This window comes from Tachypleus tridentatus, chromosome 6 (genome assembly GCF_004210375.1).
Source record: "Tachypleus tridentatus isolate NWPU-2018 chromosome 6, ASM421037v1, whole genome shotgun sequence".
In the NCBI taxonomy this organism is placed as follows: Eukaryota; Metazoa; Arthropoda; class Merostomata; order Xiphosura; family Limulidae; genus Tachypleus; species Tachypleus tridentatus.
In genome coordinates, this window is record NC_134830.1 from 144,786,763 (window position 1) to 144,809,037 (window position 22,275).

Consider the following 22,275-nt stretch of genomic DNA (forward strand, 5'->3'; position numbering starts at 1 on the left):
GGTCACGAATCGAGCACTAGGACATATTAGCCCACATACAAAATGAAGTGCGGTCAATTTTACATTAAAATGAATGAAATATGGAAAAAGTAATCAGAAAAAAAAGATATAAGTTAAAATTAATGGAATGTAAAAGCTAATTTGATCAAAGTATACTTAAGCAAATCCTGATTCATTATAAATTTATTTTAAACTCTTTCCAATCCTTAAATTCTCGATTAACTAATACAAAGTTCACATTAGTGATAAGAATAATTTATTTTGTTAAGACATGTATACCAATCTATTAAACCATATAGAGCAGTGGTTCCCAACCAGGGGTGCAAGATAACATTTGTTTTGGCCATCTTCACCTTTATTTTTAAAGAAATAAATTACTCTGAGGGGTGCGAGAACATATTAATGTTTTTTAGGGGTGCGGGGCATAAAAAAGGTTGGGAACCACTGATATATAGACATCATGATCGCTAATTGACTTAGGACGGTTTAAGAACATAGCTAAAATTTACCATAGAACTAAGCCTGACTTCTAGAAAAGCTACAACTTAGTGAGATTGATGGAACAGAAACCAGACCAAAATCATGCCACAAAATGTCAACACTCTTTTAGCTTAATGGATTTTCGATATACAACGTTATTGTGTATGTACTAAAGGAGATTGATGTTAGGAACAAGCAAGAATAAAGTTATAAACACAAAGTTGTATTTTCATATGCCAAAATACTCTCTGAACACAAACAGATGTGCGATAAAGTCGAAGCAGTATCCAAAAGCCACAATACAATACGATCACAGATGTCACACAACCAATAGAAACTTATCACGTCAGAGAAGAAGGTCTTACAATATAATCTAATAATAATAAAATAAAGGAAAAAGAAAGCCACAGAAACTAGCATAGAAGAAAGCAAAACACAATGGTGCCCCTTGTGAAACTATTCTCATATTTCGTGGAAGAGGTGATAGTTCACGTCCCAATTAAAGAAAACCAGGAACCGAATACAGGCTCAACCTAACCTTCCATCCTTCTCTGGTCTTCCCTGAGGTTTGCAGCAATTAGAAACTGAAACTTTCAATAAAAAGTAATTAATAATTAGTGTCGAGTAATAACATATTACTAATTAATTAGATAGTCGAATAAACTAATACCAAGACAATGAATCATTATGATGTGGAGGGTGAATAAGCTTGGCTACACTAGTAAAGAATTAACTAAAAAATATATTTAACAAATCACTAGGCGTAGCCTAATGCGACAGCGCTAAACCTTCTCACCAAAGATATGTGATTCGAGGCTCATTGCCTTAAAAATGTGTTCTACACTTTGCTTCTATACATGCATGATAGGAATGGCAGTCAAATCCCACTATTTGGTTGGACAAGAGTAGTTCAAAAGATAAGATTAAGTATAGCTTTGTACAAATAATCTGGAACAAGTAAATATGATAACTATTGTCTTGTAATATTGTTACTGCAGAAAGAAAAGAAAATACTGACTCTCTCTTACAAGTCAAGTATTGTACGGAAAATCACTACTTACAGAGTAACTTCACTCACCATGGTGAGCAATACGTTTAGATTTGCTTGTACTTATACCGCAAACTTTAAACACTGAATCCGATTAATAAAAAAAAACAAAAAGTAGAATCAAAATTACTAATATCTAAATTGTAGCCAGTATTAACCCTAACAAATCACAATGATCTAATTAAGGAACTAATGTATATGTTAAATAAATTGTATTTCTAAACATTCTAAATATTCCAGTTTTGTAGAAACTAGGTTACTAAACATTAAAAAATACACCGTTTCAATTTCAACCGATTTTAAAACATTTCTTCAGAGATAAACGCATGTTGGTTTATACGTTCACACATTTCCTAATTAACTAAGAAATAGTTGATGAATTGTTGTCGCACAACAATACAGTTTCAAATAAATCTCCATATCAGTGCTTAAAGTGATAAAACTACCTGAAAGATAAACTATTTCGTTTCATTTTGTAGTCAGTACTTTTTTCTTTGGATTGCCTAATCTTTACACTGGGATCATTTTTATAAGTACTTTAAACAAACAGCACTCTTTTATTTTAAAAACTCATCTTTGGTTTTAAGCTCAGAAGTCACGAAAACCTTATTTCCATCTAACTATTGAAAGTTTAATCTTGTACCAAGACGTGTCTGTCTCTGCCTTTTGTTCTGTAACAAACAGACTTTGATCATAAAGAATATGATCACCGTTAAGTTATTCTTAGTTATATAAGCTATGATTATGTATTACTGGATCTTTTCTCTTTGTTGTAATATAAATATATGTTAATTTCTATTTCCAGTTACGTTTTTATAAGTAACATTGTTGAAGAATTTTGAGTGACCAAACCAGCGTTTTGTTTTCTAAAATGGGATATGAATTAAATGTGAATATATTGTCACAAGTTTTAGTAAAAATGTAAACTACATAAGAGCGATAGTTTCACGAAAAGTACTGAAAACGTTCTTGAGTGTGTGTGTGTTTTTTCTTACAGCAAAGCCACATCGGGCTATCTGCTGAGTCCACCGAGGGGAAAGTTGTTGTTTTTTAACAAGTGTTTGTTGTTTTTTGTGTTTGTAAATAATTTTTACTTCTCTTACTTTCAAATCTGTTTAAACTTAGCGATAAAGGCTTTTCTTTTACTTTAAAAACGGTTTAGTTTTGAGCTCTAGCTAAACATAAAATTTTAGGATATCATTCGCTGTTGTGTAAAAAGTATTTAAGTATAGCGGTATGTTATAATTATGGTTATATCCTAGTAAAACAAAATGTATTTTACAGTTTACTAAAGCCAACTACAGAAGTTACTTCTTATATCTTGGCAGTAGATTATCTACTTGTTTATTATCTGTTAATGCAAAACGTTCAGCCGAAAAACCAGCACAACTAACAACAGTATCAATCGTTGTCTTTTAAAAATAAAAAGCACAGTTATTTTTACAATTAAAGACGGCTAATAAAAGTCAAAACTAACTGAAGAAACTGATCTGTTCCATTGCGAATATTAAAATACAAGAAAAACATTCGGAATTTCGGGAATATCGTTGTATTATGATCAACATTTAAGTGCATATAAATAGTCATAAAAACTAGTATTTGTCAAAGACAAAGAGTATTAAGTCATAAGAACTAGTTTTAAATTCATGTAGGTCGATACATCTGGTCATAGAAACTACATTAAAACCATATGCAAAGAATCCAATAACGGATTACAATAAGCGTATCTGCATATTTTTTCCAACTTTTAATGAAAAGATTATGAAAACACCTTGCATAGAAATTAACTTTTAATAAAAATTGCAATGAACAGCTCTAGTCCTCAGAACTGAAAGCTAACTTTTAGAGAGGTAATGAACATACGTCCTTCCATAGGAAATAGATTTAGGTGATGGAGATACATTAAAGGTCACGACAACTAACTTCTAGATAATATAAACAAATGTAGAAGTTTAATAATGGGAACTATATTCATATAATTAAACACAATGAGCAGTTTTCGTCATGCCAATCGTGTTAATATAATAAAGATACAATGTAAAGGTCTGGTCGTGGGAAATTGGTTCATATAAAGAAGATACAGTGAAGAAGTCTAATCACAAGAATTAAGTTCATGTGATGACGACACAACAAACAATATCTGTCTTTAAAAGATTACGTTTCAATGTCAATATATACTCACAAAAATGTATTCGAACTAGCTTAAACAGAAATGGATAAAATAAACAGTAATAATGACGGAAACCAGCTTTAAGAGATAAGTATAAAGTCAATAAGTAAAGTCATACGAAACTTGGTTTATGTTATGAAGATATGATGTACAATATAGTCATGGTAAATAGGTTTTTTTTTTATGAAGGTATAAACAAATCTAATCAATATGAACTAGGCTCATATGATGAAAATGTTATAAGCAGGATAATTCATGAGAACAATGTTCGCACGAATCCAATACACTCAGTAAATTAATTTGTAGAAACTTGGGATCATGCAAAGAAAACAGAATAAACAAATATAGTGACAAGAATAGTGTTTACGTGACGAAAATGGAATAAATAAAACTAGTTACGTAAAATATCTTTCAGTTTTTAAACACAACGCTACACAATGAGCTATTTGTAACGTGGCCACTATTATTTGTGAAAACCTGATTTTTATTCATGTGAATCCTCGAACTTACTACTGAGTCACTGTGGGGTGAAGAATAACACATTCTGGATGGAATAACTATGAACTATTAATGGGAGCCAGGCTCATATGGTGAGCATACAATAAGCAAGTACTCTCTTTAAAAAGGGAAAATGTAATGCAAATATCTTGTCATAAAACTTGAATTTATGTAAAATATAACAAACTAATTCACCATTGGAACTAGTTTTAAGTGATAAAGACACATTGAAAAAGTTTGCTTCAAAATTAACTTCTTGGAGAAGACGAAATGATTAACTCTTGTTGAAAATTAACTTTAGAGTAGATACAATGAACAGATCGAGTTATGGGAGTTGGTTGATATAGATGTGGGACGTTGTGGGCTTGAGTACCCACATCTCGCTCTCCTACTTCCTAATCTTCTTATGTGAGACTAGCGAATTGGAGGTTAAGACTCTTAGATGGTATATCCCCACCACAATGTAGGTCCTACTTTCTCAGTCACCTCCAAAACACAGGATACATTTTATAATCCCAGATTGTAGCTTATACCCTAGGGTTTTTTTTTTTTTTAAATGTAGCTAGTTTGTTTAATTTTGATGTGTTTTGTTTTTGGCTTAAAAGTGTATGGTTGTAATACATATATATATACTATAGGTATATAATCTAACAACGTTAATTGAATATGCCAGCATAGCAATCAATCTGTCTGCCATAAACTGTGTTAAGTTTTATACTGAAAATATTATCCCATGGTTTTATCCTAACTTTACTATGTGGTAGATTGAAAAAGATACATACCTACTTCTGTACTGTATATGCTACAGGACTGAGAAGGTAACGTTCTGTCTTCTCCTGCCTAATTAATCACTATTTCAGCGCTTACAGTACGTATACATAAAGATGTAGCTTGCACAGAAAGCAATGTACTATATCGTACGACGTGTTCATAAAAGTGCGTACTTCAGTGTAAAACTTTCAATCTGGCCGACGTTGTACCTCCAATCAGTTCCTGTGTAAATGTATGGCATGCGTCAACCTTATTATCGGATATAAACAGTACGATCCTTCTTTTGTTCTACAAAACTGGATCACGTTTATTGTTTCACGCGGTCTGTATTATTTGCAACACGACTGGTTTTGTTTGTAAAAGCACAATGTCCGGTGATATGTTCGCCGTTATACTGCATATGCAACATTGAAGTGGACAAGAATATTTTTATAAAATATTTATAATACATTTAAAAAAAACGTGTTTCAAACAATTTCAACAAAATGAACTTCCAATATTCCTAATTTAGCATTGTGAGACTAGAGGAAAGGCAGCTAGTCATCACCACCCACTGCCAACTCTTGGGCTACTCTTTTGCCAACGAATAGTGAGATTGACCGTCATATTATAAAGCCTCCACGACTGAAAAGCGAGCATGTTTGGTGCCACCGGGATTCGAACCCGCGACCCTCGAATTACGAGTCGAATGCCTTAACATGCCGGGCCAACGAACATAGAAAAGCGAATTATTATTATTATTACTTTCATAAAATAACGTTACAGTAAGTGAATTGTGTTTCGGTTTTGAATGCATTAAACAGCGAATCGTCTTCATTTTTTTACAGAACTTTACAATGAGTTGAATTCTGGTGTTAACGAGATAAACATCACTTTTGAGGCACTTTCACTTTAGTTATTTAGTGTAACTTCGGTATGAGTTGTGTTTTGATCCAGGAAAATGGCAGCAGGATTTAAAGAGAAAATTAAATTACAGTAGCTAACAATAACTTTCAGGTAAGTAAAAACTGTACTTGTAGAGCTAATTGCAATGTATTTAATTATAATGAGTAGGTAATAATAAATAGCAGATTTCAGCTTTTAGCTGATATGAGGACAGGTAGGGATGGTAATGAAAAACATAAGAGGTTATTGTTATAGGAGATTATTTAATACAGTCTGTGTGGTAAATAGGGAAAAAAGAATTAGATCACGTGATCCAGGGACAGTAGAGGTGGAAATAACCAACAAAACAAGTGATATAGAGTCTTGGTCAAATTTTTGCAAATTACTTTATATTGATGTTATTGTATACATTTTTGGAATAGTTATTGAGTAAATGCTCGAGTAGTAAGAAAAAAGGTATCATATGATCGGACAAGTTTGTTTGTTTTTGAAATTTGCTCAAAGCTAGACGTAAGCTATCTGGGCTGGTCGTCCCTAATTTAGCAGTGTAAAACCAGAGGGAAGGCAGCTAGTCATAACCGCCCTCCGCCAACTTTTAGACTACTCATTTACTAACGAATAGTTGGATTGACCGTCACATTGTAACGCCCCCACGATCATGTTCAGTGTGACGAGGATTCGAACCCAAGATCCTCGGGTTATGAGTTATGTATAAAATACACATACACATCTGCTTCATATAAAAAAAAAATGTGTTTTTGGTATAATCCTTTTCACTCTAAATAAAAGTTGTTCATTACGACTACCAGGGCATAGTCACGTCTATTTTCTGCTTTAGAGATATCGTGGTCGCTGTCAAATTGACTATCTAAAATGTATCAATAAAGAAGATGACTATCATTTTGTAGTCGTGGATATGAAATTGACTATTAGGTAGTAACGATGATCTATTACTAGTCAGTTTGACTGACTCTTAGTCAATTTAAGCAATTAGTCAGTTTGACTACTTCCCAGTCAGAGTGACCATGTCCCAGTCTGTTTGACCACTTCCCAGTCACCTTGACTACTTCATAGCAGCACTGCTATGCTAGTCCTAAGGACCACTTTGTGGTCAGAAAGACCAACACCATAGTCAGCATTAACTCATGATCTGATACTCTTGATGTTTCTTATAACATTAAGGTGCAGTTCAAACAAATGACTATACATGCATTTTGTTCCATAAATACAACAATTGAAACGTGACCAGTGCTAAACTTTACAAGAATTTATTTATTTATTTACTTTTATTTGGGGAGAATAAATTTCTTTAACACAAAATAAATTGGAATATTCGAATATGAAATCCAATAATCAATACATTTATTATTACAATCCACAACGATCTAAGTTATGACTGAAATAAGCTTTCCCAACGTGGTTAACACTCGCGCTGACATTACACGTCCAGAAAATGCATCGAATTTGTCTAGTAGTCGGCAGCGCAAATTGAGTACAAATAAAGAGCAGCTATATCAGGCGCGAGCGAGACTATCTCTTTTCCAGAGGGGTGTACCAGGTCGAGTTTATCTGAAGGCGGGAGTTCCTTGCACAAGGAGGGCTGTAGGTGTTATTTGTGGAGAGAGGTTGATCATTCCTCAAGGCATGCTCGCCCTTTCAGCCGTGGGGGCGTTATAACGTGATGGTCAATCCCACTATTTGTTGGTAAAAGAGTAGCCCAAGAGTTGGCGGTGGGTGGTGATGACTAGCTGCCTTCCCTCTAGTCTTACACTACTAAATTAGGGACGGCTAGCACAGGTACCCCTCGAGTAGCTTTGTGCGAAATTCCAAAAAAAAAAACAAACGAACAAACATTCATCAAGGTGGTCGAGGGGGGATTTAGTGGCTCACATACAACAATATATACACAGGGGGGAAATGAAGACGGCACGGTCCACTCCTCAGCGGCAGCCGAAGGTAAGGATGACACTATAAGCCCAAAGGGGGGAGAAATCACACACAGCAATATTTTGTCGCTCATTGGAGAATTACATATGACGTTTATAGAATTTATAATAACCGAAACGTGTACTGACATTGCACAATTGTTATGCAACCGTGCAGATGACGGAATGAAGAAATCCAGGTAAGTATTAATCGTTTATGTCTTATTTTCCTATAATATGTTTTAATAAAACAATATAAGAATACGAATGTTTAACTTTCTAGATTAGCTGAAGTGATTCCATCCGTTTTTTTGTACAACTCGTTATGTGTAAACAAGGATGGTTGCCCGTTACATTGTGTAGGTCTGTACTACTGTAGTCTAGTAGCAGTAGAGTAGGAATATTTATATTTAGGTAATGCTTTGAAGCAAGTATGAAATCGGAATCATTTCCCAGTCTTGACATCACAAATGCACATATTTGGTATCTTGAATGCATATCCCGTGGTAGAACCAAAAGCCAGCAATGATCCATGTTGCTGTTGTGTTAAATTTAGCGCCAATTACACCGCTGTTAAAAAGATTTGTTTCGGCCACCGCCACACAGATGAAAGTTGTATACTCATTAAAAGGAATCTCGTCTGTTATTACTTTATAGACCTTTGATAATGAAAGATGACATACAATAATACGTAAATAATAAATCCGTATTTTTAATAAATCAGCAGAGCTACAAATGCTAAAGCGTACACACTTTATGCGACGTGCGTTTTATGATGGGACTCACAGACACAGCCAACAATGGAGTTACAAATGGGGGTGGCAAGACAAATCATTTGAAAACAGCAAAAAAGTGAAACATATATTGTGTTTAATGTGTGTTTCTTTAATTTAATATGACAAACTATCTTAAAATCTCTTTAGATACAAAATATATTTAAATTTTTAAACTCTATATTTTGAAATCGAATGGTGCGAGATAGGAGCCAGCGCCAGGCCGTACGCTATGAATAGGAGGTCTGTGATCCTGCAAAATATTCCCACAACCCCTCTCCCTTTTTTGCTCCCAGGGAACTTTCTCAGACTTTGGGTCCCTCCCATATTCCATACCACATCCATACCGGTAAGAGAAATGTAGGATTCGGGGGATATTGCATCGAATCATGAGTAACCGAGTTGTGTAGTTAAAATAATAAAAATTGTATACCCTTACGAAAATCGGAGGATACTATGAATCGCGCATTAGCATGCATATGCGTCTGCGGAGAGTTCCTTGTGATCACTCTACAGTCCACAATTCCTTTCGGATTTCTGTCCAGTTTGGTGAATATGTTAGTTAGGTTAAGGTCTGGCCGATGAATGTTTTTGGCCACCCATGGGGGGGGAGGGGGTTGTGGCAAGAATTTGCATTTTGAAGTAAGTTTTTATTCGTTAGATTGAGGGCAAGTCCGAGGATACACCGTCGGTTCGCGAGCGACCGACATTTGCTAGTTGTTATTGTTGCAATTTATCATTAAATTTAGTTAATTAAATGATACATTTTACGTTCCAGAATGAAAACCCGTGACATTTGGATGCGTGTCTTGTATGATATTTGTTAATAGACACTGAAGTTTGGTAAACTTTCGAGTTAAGTATGGCAGAACAGTCAGAAGTTTTCAATATTTTCCCTTGCATTAAATGTAATTATAAGGTTAGGCATTTTAGCAAATTTCTTTCACATTTTTCTTTGGAGCATGAGCCTGGATTTGTTATCCCATGTGGGGTTAATGGATGTGAAAGACCATTCAAAAGCATCAGATGTTTGAAAAGACATAAAAATAAAAAGCATGGATGGTTTGCTGCTACCAGTATGCATGATAATGAAGCTGGTGGTGAATGTGCCGAATACTTTATGGAACAGAGGTATAAAAACTGACAGTGATGAGGCAGTTGATGGTAATAAGGAGATGGTTGTCACAGTCAAGCGAAGAACCTTAGCTAAAACAATTCTGCAGCTGCGTGAAAATGAAAAAATTACTTGCAAATCTACAAGTAATTTGTTTAAATTTGTCCTGTTTTATTATGGCTGCCAAAGATGAACATTTATTCCAAACCATAAAAAGAACATTGATCAGTGAGGGGGGGGGGTTCCTAGAAGTAGTATAATTGCAGTGATGGAAGCCTGCAAGAAAGAAAGTCTTGACTTTCATTCCATGATTGAAAATTTCACTTACCACAATAATTTCCAGTCTTACGTTGAAGATAATTTGTCATTTGTAAAACCTGTTGAGTATGACCTGGGAATTGCTAGTGATGGGAAACATGACACAATACTGTATGGTTCTTTATTAGATACTCTGAAATGTTTGCTTAAACATGATATTTTTAGCCAGGTTGTTTATCCTCGCCAGTCAGCTGATTATTGTCTTAGAGATGTCGTTGATGGTGAACATTTCAAAAATCATCCATTCTGGTAGGACACTCTCCTTCCCCTTCAAATTATTCACTATTTTGATGAGTTTACAGCTCTGAACCAGGCTGGAATACGAGCTCCTGCTTACAAATATGCTGCTTCCTGCTATCACTTAAACAATATTGAACCTGCTTTGAGATTTCAGCTTCATTGTATATTCTTATCAATCTTGGTGAAGAGCCAAAATATAAAAAACATGGGCTAAATACAGTGAGACCTTTTGATTAAAGAACTATCTGTTTTTGAAAACATTGGTATTGACATTGTCGAACCAGAGGGAACATTCAAATTCAGAGGTGCACATCTTGTTGTTGCAGATAATTTGGGAAGCCATGCTATTGGAGGGTTTCTTGAATCATTTTCTGCTCTCAGATCATGTATTCTGCATGGTAACTTGGGATGATTTAAGAAAGTTCACTGATATTTTAAGATGTCCAGAGAGATCTATTGCATCCTATAATTACAAAGTTGCAACGGTCAAAACTGAGCTGACTTTGTCAAGTACATATGGGGTTAAAAAAGATCGCCCCTGAACGTTCTGCAGCAATTTCATGTGGCAAATGCTCTACCACCTGATATATTACATGACTTTTTTGAATCTGGCTTGGTTTCAGAAACTTTAGTTTCACTCATACATCAGTATGTATTGTCTGGATACTTCAGCCTTCAGTACCATGTAGGCAGAGTGAAAGAGTTCCACTACAAAGGAACTAATAAAGTCAATAGGCCTGAGTTTGTTATTTTCAGAGGGTCTGTACACATTAAGCAAAAAACTGTGCAAGTTTGGTGTCTCTTAAGGTTATTTCTATTACTGGTGGGTGATACAGTGGCAGAAGACAACAACAAATGGGAAGTTCTGTTGACTCTGCTGGATATAGTAGAATTCATAATGTGTCCATCAATGTCATATGCAAGAATTGAATTCTTAAATGATGTGATACAACAGTTCCATTCTCTTTATGAAAAAGAATTTCCAAATAGAACTCTCAAGCCAAAGGGACATTTCTCTTTGCCTTACCCAGAGATGACCCGCATATTTGGTCCAATGAGGAATGTGTGGACCATGAGATTTGAGGCCAAACAGTTTTTTTGTTGTTGATGTTACAAGACGTACCAAAAACAGGAGGAATCTAGCCAAAACAATGGCAATGAGACACCAGTATAAATTCTGTTCACATTTGGAAAGCAATGGATTTCTTGGAATAGATACCTTTTGACCTGACTAATTCTGTCAGATTGCTTGTGAATTCACTCGGAAAAGAGCGAAACCTTGTCAGTGAATTTGTTGGGGAAGAAGATTTTGTCACTAAAGCATCAGGTTGTACATTTAACTGCCTCACATACAACACAAGAGACAATGGTTGTCAGTAGCTATGAATTCGACAGTCTTCAATTTTCTTCAGTGATCTGTTGCTTTGTTCTTTGGGGAAAACTTTTTTGTATTGTCAAAGATACCAAACTGTTGATTATCACAGGCATCTTCATGCTTCATTGTAGAGCCAATGAGAAGCTATGAACTCCTGAGCATTCCAGATCTTTATGATCATTGCCTTGTTATGTGAACAAAGGTGAAAATATGATCATCCTACATCACTACATTCGTGGCGACAGAATTATGACAAATTTTAAACAGAATTTGGTAATCAGTGGTAAATTTTAACCTATTTTTTTTTGTAATTTGGTGTGTACCTTCCAGTGACAAATTTCATCAAAATATTTGACATATTTTATGTAAATTTGTTTCTGCCTTTTTGTGACAAATTTCATCAAAATTTTCAAACAGAGAGAACTTGTCATATTAATATGTATCATGCATATTTGGACCAAAATCACCACTATCATCACCATCTATTGAGGTCAGACTACTTATATTTGCTTTCACCTTTTAAAGGCTACTATTTGTCAGGGAAAAAAACAAATTACTTATTTAGCTTATTTGTACCAGTCCTGCTGATGTTAAATTTATGGAAATGTAATATATCTTTTTGGTGTTTTGTAGTTGTTCTTCAATGACAACTTTTCTGCATGTGTATACATATAAATCATTTCTGATCAGTACCATATTTTTAAATTCCAGAGAGATGGCTTTATCCTACCACGTTGCCTACAATGAAGAAAAAATTATGGTGTCAGTAGATGATCTGGGATTGTTGCCCAGTAAAATTTCTGACAACCTAAATCTGGATGTAGATGCTACCAACTTGTCAGCTCAAGTGTACATGGAAGACTGGCAGGACTGAGTGGATGTTCAATGGTCTGACATTCCAAAAGCACGAGCAAAGTTGCGCGTTTCTCTGGTTTCTAAAGCTGGGGCCTCTGACGGAGAGATAGCTGTTGTGGTAAGTCGTTTGTAAGAATGCGCAACCCATTTAAATTTGAGTGATTCTAATCATTTATGTAGTTACTGGAAATCATGGAAACTTTATTCCGGAGAAAACAAGTAAACTTGTTCAATATACATTATTTAACATAGCACAATTATTGTTATTTTTATTACAAATTTAGACCTGTTAAATATTTACTTTTGACCAGAATCCACTGAACCCTGAAGTGCCTTCAAGCAAGCAGAGTGCATCTTCTCCCGGTCCCAGTACTGAACAAATTCAGTCTATCATCATGGTAGGATATGTGCTAATGAATGTCAAACAGATCTTTCAATTTGTTGGAGAAATAGTTTCATCTTTCACTTGACAATTAAGTCTTAGTTAGTATTTCATTGCAATCAGTCAACACCAATTTGTAAGTGTCTTGAATAATTTGATATTTTCTTTGGTCAGCATCGTAGCATTCAAGCCTTGGCCAGTACCCTTTAAGCTGGAAAATTTGTCAAGTCTGCCTAGATCTATTGCTTTGTTGTTGTCGTAAGGGAAGCCTGTTGGGAAAGAAGTTTGCTTCCATTTATTGGATGCAGTCTACACTGAAGTTTCCAACTCTACCCTGTAAGTGCTGTGCAGTGAATACCATGTGTACCATTTCTGATAACAAGTGTAATTATATCTCTTCAGATATCTTCATCTGTACTTAATAGCCTGCCCAACCTCTATTTTCCAAATATCCCACTTCAAGGCAGTATGACCAAGTAGTGGATGAAATATTTAAGCGCTACGCTCAGCTGTCAGATGCCCCCAAATCTAACAACCCAAGGTGTTCGTGTAAGTACTATTCACATGTGCATTATGTTATGTTTGTTGTGAAATATATTTTCATCACAAATATATTTATTTATCTATCCATTTGACTTTATGAGCCAAATAAAATTCGTCCTAAAGTGCATAACAGGAATGACTGTATCGCCACTTCTGAGGGTGAAAATGTATTCTGCAAGAAATATGTTCATCAGTTACAAAATAAATTAAATGGTATTTTTTGTGTTGCATAATATTAGTGAAGAAACAAGTGAAAATTTTCTGGGAAGTTATATTTTTTAAAATACACACAAGTACATATATCTACCAAGGAAGGTATGTGGAAAATACTGTTTTGATACTTTGAAATATTTATTGTTTGTGTACGACGTAACATGGCTCAACTAATGAAACTTCACTAATTTGACGCTAAAGAGAATACATTGTCAAGATGAACTCGTACAACTGATTTATTAACCAGTATGTGTATGATTTTCAGTTTCTCAGATTAAATCTGAAAATGCCAAAAGTGGTTTAAAAGAAATACTGTTTAAAATAATTATAGTTACACCAGGGCAGTTTTGTTATTCATTCTCGATAGAACTAATTCTGTCAATTCTAATTGCAGGAGCTGTGGAGGATGAGGCTTCGTCAGAAATTCCAGAATAATAGAAAGCGGAAGGATTCATCATTGCCTATAGTCCAAGAAAGAAAGAAAAAGACTAAAACTGCAACAGATGAAACCCCATCTCAGAACAGAGCCTATAAGGATTAAAGCAATGCTTGTGTGAATAGCCAGTTGGGGAAGATTAAACTTCCACCCAAAAAACACAGGGAACGGATGAAAACTAGTCTACATTGCAAAAGAAAAAAGGGGTGATCTTTGTAAAGTTGGCTGGCTTATGGACAAAACTGCATGATCGTAGGAAACTGGTCATTGACAACACTCCTGTCAATGAATTTATAGAGCATTATCCTTTCCTTATGGCATCACCAGCACAGCTATTGAATGAATTTAAGCGGCTAGGAAATGATGCAGAAAAAGGAGTGTCCAACTTTCTCTCTCAATATAAGGACTCAGTAAATTCTCACCTGCAGGACAGTAACATATCACCAGAAAATAATCTTTTGCTACCATTTCTTATGAAACAGTCCTCACATATGTCTGATGTTGCATCTAGTATTTCCATTCTTGGTATCCCTTTCTTTCTAAAAGAAAGTGAAAGTATCATGGTGGGTACTGAAGTTAGGGAACCTATTGAGAGTGGTATGTACATTCAATGTGGTTCAATTTCTCAGTTTTGTGATCACGAATTCGAACTATATGTTGATGGCTTTGATATTTGTGTCACTGAAGATTTTGTGGAAGCATTCTCTATGTATGTAGTGAATTTTAATATCTTCAACTTTGCATTTCCAACAAAATAAGAAAACTTTCAACTTTGTTGAAAGAGTTGTTCTGAAGCCCTATGATGAGTCCAGAAAATTACCAAATCTGAAAAAGATGCAGACAGATGTGTTCTTCAGTTGCTTGATCTCTTGAATGTCAGAAAACATAGTAGCGGGCAATCTGTCACAACGTCCAAAGGTAAAGGAAGAGGAAAGTGTTCAAAGCCCTTAGGTTATATTAGATCTGGTAATAGTAACTTGTCATGTGTATTTGATCCAGGATGAATTTTCAAACACCAAGTGTAAAGTTCAGTTGTTTATTTTCAAATTGTTGCTGCATTTTGAATTTTATTTTGGTACATGTATGCTGATGTAAACTTGTGTTCAGTTCGGAATAACTGATGCTGCTAAAATGCATTTTGTATTTTTCAGGATGGTGGCAGGTTACTGGGACTTGCGTTGAACCATCAGATGGCAGCGGGGTTGACTGCTCGGTGATGGTTCTGCTGACCACAACTGACTGAAGACGGTCTCTTTGCCTAACAGTGACATTGCAGAAATGGTCCTGACCGGGTCAACATGACTTATCTTCCATGGTCGTTAGATAGTCATAATGACAGCAGTCCATTGTTAATGGATGGTCATAATGACAACCGCTCCTTGGACTAATAGGGTCACACTGCCTATGTCATGACTACTCTGTGGTGGTTTACAGGTAGACAATGAGACTATTGTCAGGTACTCGGTATTGGTCAGAATGACTACCTAACAAAAGTCATAACGCCTATCGTAGAGCAGTCAAATTTACTACCTGCCAGGTATCCCTGCCACCATCACCTGACTATTTTCCGACTACACAATAGTACAAATGACTAATATTTAATGGTCATATTAGGTAGTCATCGATTTTAGCGACTACTTGGGGAGTCTTTTTTTTGGCACCGCTTGACTACCTGATTTACTATTCAAAAGTCGTCGCCTCGACTAGTTCTTATTTTGAGTTTGAAACAAATCAATGCGTTGTTTAGTTGGTGTAGAGCCGTGTTTTGACATATGCTTAAAGTTACAGGGTGTCAAATTATTTGACTGTCCAGGAATGGCATGAATATTGCGAGAACAATAGTATATCCCCAGTTTATTGTATCCAGAAACCCCAAATGTCATAGGACTACAGAAAACATTGTTTCAGGAAAGTATACTGGGGGGCACTAAAATTCTGCTGTCAGCGATGACCAGGGTGTGATCAGATTAACATATCAAGATCGAAAGGAGTCTTGCAACACATTATGACAAAAATGGCATGAACAAAGAATCCAGAAGAATAGTGACGAGGAGACTGCAAACCGATATTAACCAGAATTCATCTCTGTAACCGTGTTATTTGAACAAGATAGCATGCCAACTTACGGTTAGGACACTGGTAGCATACCATATTGCCAAATTAGTTCTGTTTCTGGCTAGTTAAAATTGGTAGTAAGATTTGTATTCGTCGTTTAGCTGGAGAACAGATGAAGGAAAATTGTCTTTCTCACAGAAGATGGTTTAGTACATTTTTATGTAACTATTTATTATGGTGGAAAACTGCTCTTCGTATTTTCTAGAGAAACTAAAATAGCTCGTCCTATAAACTTATGGATACGATATTTCTGCCACGTTTTTTTTAATTTCGTGCAAAGGTACACGAGGACTGTCTGCGCTAGCCATCCCTACTTTAGCAGTGTAAGACTAGAGGGAAGGCAGCTTATACTCGCCACCCACCGCCAACCCTTGGGCTACTCTTTTAGTCAAAACTGAAGTAAAGGATGCTAGCAGTGATGTAGTCTTTGTATTGCAAACAGAGGCTAACGATATAGGGAAGGGTAAGACAGGAGAGCTAATTGTTAATCTCAAGCCATTAAGAAAAGCTATCAAGAGATAAGGCTATGATTACTTTTGCTCTTCAGTCATACTATCAGGACTTAACTAGGTTTACGAAAGTATAAACAGATCATTAGGTTTAGCTAATAAACAAGGAGAGTGTGTGCATTTTCTTATAGCATAGCCATCTGCTGAGTTCACCGCGGGGAATCGAACCCCTGATTTTAGCGTTGTAAATCCGTAGACTTACCACTGTGGGATTATTTTAATAGGAAAAGGGAAATGTTTGAAATACATTTTTCACCCTTAAATGGCTGGATTATTTTTGCAAGAGATATTAACTCAACTATAAAGGCAGTTTTAAACTAAGGTTACACAATTAAGGAACCCATAGTAATAGTTTGATTTGTATTTTGCGCAAAGCTACTCGACGGCTATTTGCGCTACCTGTCCATAATTCAGCAGAGAAAGACTAGAGAAAAAGCGCTAGTCAACTCTAAGTATACTCTTTTACCAACAAATAATAGGATTGACAATCACATTATAACGCCCCCACGGCTGAAATGAAGCGCATGCTTGGTGAAATGGGGATTCGAACCCGAAACCCTCAGATTGTGAGTCAAGCACCTTAATCACCTGACCATGATAGGCACATAGTAATGTAGAAAAACGAGATGTAGAGAAGTGTAAATGTGAGAATATGGTACAAAGATTGTTTTAACAGTAGGGTAAACCTTTATTACTGTAAGGCTAAAAAAATAAAATTAATGTCTTTAGAGCACAGGCCGGAATTTTGGATTTTGATATAACGGAAATAGTAATATTATGTGACAAATGTGTCTTACAGCATGCTTAAGTTGATGATATCAAAACTAATAGCAATAAAACTGGATCTGTTTGGGTTCTTGTTGATTGTTATAAAGATAGAAGGCTTTTATCTGGAATTTGTTACAGACCACCAGAAGAAACTGGTGAAATCAATGATAAACCATACAGTGGGATAATATTATTGGTTGTTGTTTATTATTAAACACAAAACTACACAAATATTCAGTATTGTTTGTAAGTTCGTAAAACTTTTGTATATAAATCATTATTTGTAATAGCCGTTATTATACATTGTATTGTTGGTTGTATATTAAAATATATTTGTCTTAAGTGTGTTTTGTTTGTTTGTAATTAAGCACAAAGTTACATAAAGGACCAGCTGTGCCCTGTCGATCATTGGGGACCTGAGATAAGGAATTAAACTATTACTAAGTTTATAAATGCAGGAAATTTTAATTTTAGACATACACATTTTGAAATGTTCGAATCATATCATCAAGACGGGAAGGTGCTAGAAACGGTAAGTTAGGGTTACTAGAAGCAATGCTATTTTAGAACTAATGTTACCTTTAAATAAAGAAATGGCCCGGCAGGATCCAGGTGGTTAAGGCACTCGACTCGTAATCTGAGGGTCGCGGGTTCGAATCTCCGTCAAACCAAACATGCTCGCCATTTTAGCCGTGGGGACGTTATAATGTCACGGTCAATCCCACTATTCGTTGGTAAATTAGTAGCCCAAGAGTTGGCGGTGGGTGGTAATGACTAGCTTCCTTCTCTCTAGTCTTACACTACTAAAGTAGTGGTGACTAGCGCAGGTAGCCCTTAAGTAGCTTTGTGCGAAATTCAAAACAAAACAATAAAGAAATGGTTGATAAGGTAAAGATTGGAGGTCATCTGGGTGTAAGTAATCATTTCTCAATCAAACTTGGTTTTTACTGCATGTGTAGATAAGGAAAAATATGTTGGTTTAAAATTGAAAAAAGCCTACTTTGAAGAGATTGTACCAGAGTTCTCTCCTCCGAAGCCTCCCAGTGGTATGTCTGTGGACTTACAACGCTAAAAACCGGGTTTCGATACCCGTGGTGGGCAGAGCACAGATAGCCCATTGTGTAGCTTTGTGCTTAATTCAAACAACAACAAAACAACAACTCTCCTCTGAATTGAGGGATTGAATTAGTTAGAGGTAAAAGTCAACTACAAAATATTCAAGCCAGGCACGTTCCTAGTAGACAAACGAGATTTGATGCATATAAATAAAACAGGCTGGCTCATAAAGGATATACAAAGAAAAGATTAAAGAAAAATATTATGAACATAAGTTTAAATTCTCTAGAATGGTGGAAGATTTGGAAAAGATCAAGAGCGTCATTCAAACGCAGACATCCCGCTGAGCCAATGAGGGGGCAAAACCTCTTGCCACAAGATTGGCTGAAATGTAAAAATTAATTTTAATCATTTTCTCCAGTATCTTAACAGTTAAAAAGTCTTAGAATGAGTGAGGGCCTTCGAAGGACAATACCAGAAGGCTAACATCTCATTATTATGGGATTGTTTGGTTATTAAATTCTACTTTTTTACTTGCTGCTAAAACATATTTAAGCAATATTCCTTACAATGAATAGTAGCTAGATAAAAACAAAACCGAACAAGATGACCATGTTAATTATTAGTTTGTTCAGAAAAGATAGGTACGTTTAAAGAATGATAAAACTCCTTGGGCAGATAATATTTACCCAAACGTTTTGAAAGAGATGAAGAACTGAATATATCAGCCACCTGTTAATATTTTTCTAAGTCCTTGAATAACGGTAAAGTTTGATTGTTTAGAATTAAGCACAAAACTAAACAATGGGCTATCTGTGCTCTGCCCACCACGGGTATCAAAACCCGATTTTTAGCGGTGAGAGTCCATATTAATGTTACTCCTCTCTTCAAAGAACATGATAAAAATGTTTTAGTAATTGTAAGCCTATTAATCTTATAACAGTATTGTAAAAGGTGTATGAGAGTCTTACGATATATATTATTTTGCAAAGTCATCCAGTCACTTTAGAATCCAATGAACCAACTCATCCCCTACAATAACAGAAATAATTTTAACAAGCTGTTTATGTGAAATGTTTTCTAGAAATCCAAATACACGAAATTCACACACTATTATATATATATATCTAAAATGAGTAGTGAGGCAAGACAGCAGAAAATTGTTATAATAGAGGTTTAGTTAAATTGAATTAATGTCATACCGTTTAGTAATAGGACCTTTGCAGTTTAGCCACTACATAACAGTTCACAGAAAGGCTCTAAAGATTTGTTCGTTTGTTTATTTTCAAGTACAAACTTTTATCTCGTAGCTCCGTAATATCTTGAGCGGTTTGAGATCTAATTACAGTTTTGAACTCAGAAGGTCAAACTCTTTAGAATGACATATTTGACCACACCCAAGGTCTCGTAGATTAATTTACTCTAATCCAATCTGAAAGACTCAATTTGAGAGTAGGCTAGTAAAGATCCAGATAAAATTGAATCGAGTATATACGCGCGCCACTTTTGGTAATGTTGGTGCACAAAAATATAGGTAATAATAATGAGAAAGGGAAAGATCTGACAGATTAATTTACTCTAATCCTGCCTTAAATAATTTCAAATGACACGGCTATTGAGGCTCTTGTTTTAATTTACATCAGTCACAGAAATAAAGGTATGGTTAATTCATTATTTAAATTTGTCGACGACATTAAAATTTTGGGTGTTGCTGGCTGTAAGAAGGATGCTACTACTTTACTATTAGACTTTGATTACTTGGTGAGTTGGGCGAATAAATATAATTATAATAAATGAAACCGATATAATAATTTCTCTTATTAGTATAACTTTGAAGTGAATAAACTTAATAGTGTTATAGCAGAAAAATATATCTTGTTATTGTTCATCAGTCTCTTTAGCCATCAAGCAATATGCTGTCTCTAGTGAGAAGGCAAATAGGATTTTAAGTTCTATATAAAGAAATATTGAATAAAAGTCTAAAGAAGTTATAATGGAAAAAAATACATATATACAAGTGTGTGTAATTGACGTGTTGTTTTCCTTCTCTGTCTCCTTTCATTAGAAAATACATTGGACTGTTGGAAATGGTTAAGCGAATGGATAGTTGGATGATGTTGTTTTGAATCAAGCACAAAGCTACACAATGGGCTATCTGTGCTCTACCCACCACGAGTATCGAAACCCGGTTTTTAGTGTTGTAAGTCCGCAGACACACCGCTGAGCCACTGGGAGACAGTTGGATGAAACGTAAGAAGAAAGGTTGTCAGTGAAAAGGATCTGATTAACGTGTTTAAAACTGTTTATGGAATGTAAGTGTTAGTCGTAATATTCTTTCTTGTATTTAATAGACGTAAGCTTCTTTCTTGTATTTAACTGTGCAAATGGTAAGGTTAAGTAACACAGGCGTAAATGTTGGCAGGATTTGAGTTATCTTCAGATAAGACAGCTTTATGTTTCTGAGAAGGTGCTTGTTCTTTGAAAGTGAATAAGTGTTTGAATGGTAAGAACTGGCTTTTTAGTGTTTATTTAAGTTTAGTTGATACGACAGCTTAACTGCCTTTTAATGTTATGTTAACGAAAGTAAAATAGTGAGTTACGTTTACTTTTTTTTAACGGTACCTTCAATATAGTTGTGTTACGATCTACAACGACAATACATTTTGAACTGAGTTTATCGTCTTCACGTAACGTCTCTGAGAGATATATTTATAATTTTTACACAAACATAAATAGTAAACTATATTTATTTTCAAGGTAACTTCACTGTGAGTTTTGTTCAGGCCTAAACGAACTCGTACAGTAAATTGTAAATTATGGTTAAGAAGTCATCACGCAGGTTCCCATATAAAAGATGTAATGGTGTTGAAAACCACTGTAAACTGTATTTAGATTTTTATCTAACTTAAGTTGCGAATTGTGTTTTCTTTATCCGATAGAATAATTGTACTTCACAGTTTTCACAATTTTGTTGTGAATTTACAAATGTTTTATTTCATGTCGTTCTTTACAAATTCGCCTTGAGTATGCTCATCTGTCACTTCATGTTCTTTAAGTTCGCTGTGACTTTACAATTTCTTTACTACTTTAAATTCTTCAAAAGTGAATAATATATTTACTAATTAGACACTTCGTTATGTATATCAGAAGAAATACTGTAGATTCACGTGTTGCCCGTATCAGGTCTTCTCAAACAATACTTTTTTATAAATCCTGAATTTCCTACAAGAAGTACCATTTGATTTTTTTAGACATAATTATTTTTGAGGAGATTTAAATGCCTCTAACGATAAATGTTTAAACTGCGTACTTAAGAGCATTAATTATTTGAGCATTACAATCAGTTCATATTCAAGTGTTTTAAATTTTTAACTTTATCTTCATGTTTTTATGCCTATAGCGTATTTATGTCATTAAATATAGTTTGTTAAAGAGTGAAGAAAAACAAATAGGCTTAACTTCCGGTGGATTTCTCATCAACTTCCTATACTACAACACACAACTAACTAAAGCTCACTAAATCACTTCCGCTTGCGTTATTAATTGGACAAAAAACAACAGCAACAAAAACTTAATTATGTGTTCTGGAACACATGAAGAAGTTTGAACTAAACGCATTTTCTCGGAATAAATTAAATACAATATAATATAATACAAGAGTCAGCTGAAACCTACATTAACATGTTAATAAAACATTGCACTAAATATGTGATTGAAAACAAAATATCGTAAACATGTAGTTATACCTTAGTAATGCGCATTTACAGAATGAACTGTGATGCTTACAAACAAACCACTACG

At 34.9% G+C, this 22,275-nt stretch overlaps 2 protein-coding genes across 8 annotated transcripts in view; one reads left to right on the forward strand and one right to left on the reverse strand.

Annotated features, from left to right (window-relative positions):
• LOC143253945 (uncharacterized) overlaps nt 1–22,275 on the reverse strand; it is a 110,489-nt gene that overhangs the window by 81,112 nt on the left and 7,102 nt on the right. For 3 of the 6 annotated variants that reach the window (XM_076508580.1, XM_076508582.1, XM_076508581.1), the window contains exon 1: nt 4,979–5,178. The exons of 1 other annotated variant lie outside the window; for it this stretch is intronic. The gene's annotated coding sequence lies outside the window, so the exon portion shown is untranslated. Of the gene's footprint in view, nt 1–4,978; nt 5,179–22,275 lie in introns of those variants that run through there. 2 more of the 6 variants (XM_076508579.1, XM_076508577.1) reach the window with 2 other exon arrangements.
• On the forward strand, nt 12,788–17,643 carry LOC143253944 (uncharacterized). Of its 2 annotated transcripts, none has more exons than XM_076508575.1 (2): nt 12,788–13,383; nt 13,985–17,643. In XM_076508575.1, the coding sequence occupies exon 2, from the start codon at nt 14,341–14,343 to the stop codon at nt 14,782–14,784; it is 444 nt and encodes a 147-aa protein (XP_076364690.1). In that variant the 5' UTR covers nt 12,788–13,383; nt 13,985–14,340; the 3' UTR covers nt 14,785–17,643. Both variants share the same exon structure in this region, with proteins under 2 accessions (XP_076364690.1, XP_076364691.1).

Bases quoted from the DNA above. Each gene is read 5' to 3' on its own strand.
- LOC143253944 (XM_076508575.1), top strand. From the start codon at position 14,341: ATGGCATCACCAGCACAGCTATTGAATGAATTTAAGCGGCTAGGAAAT.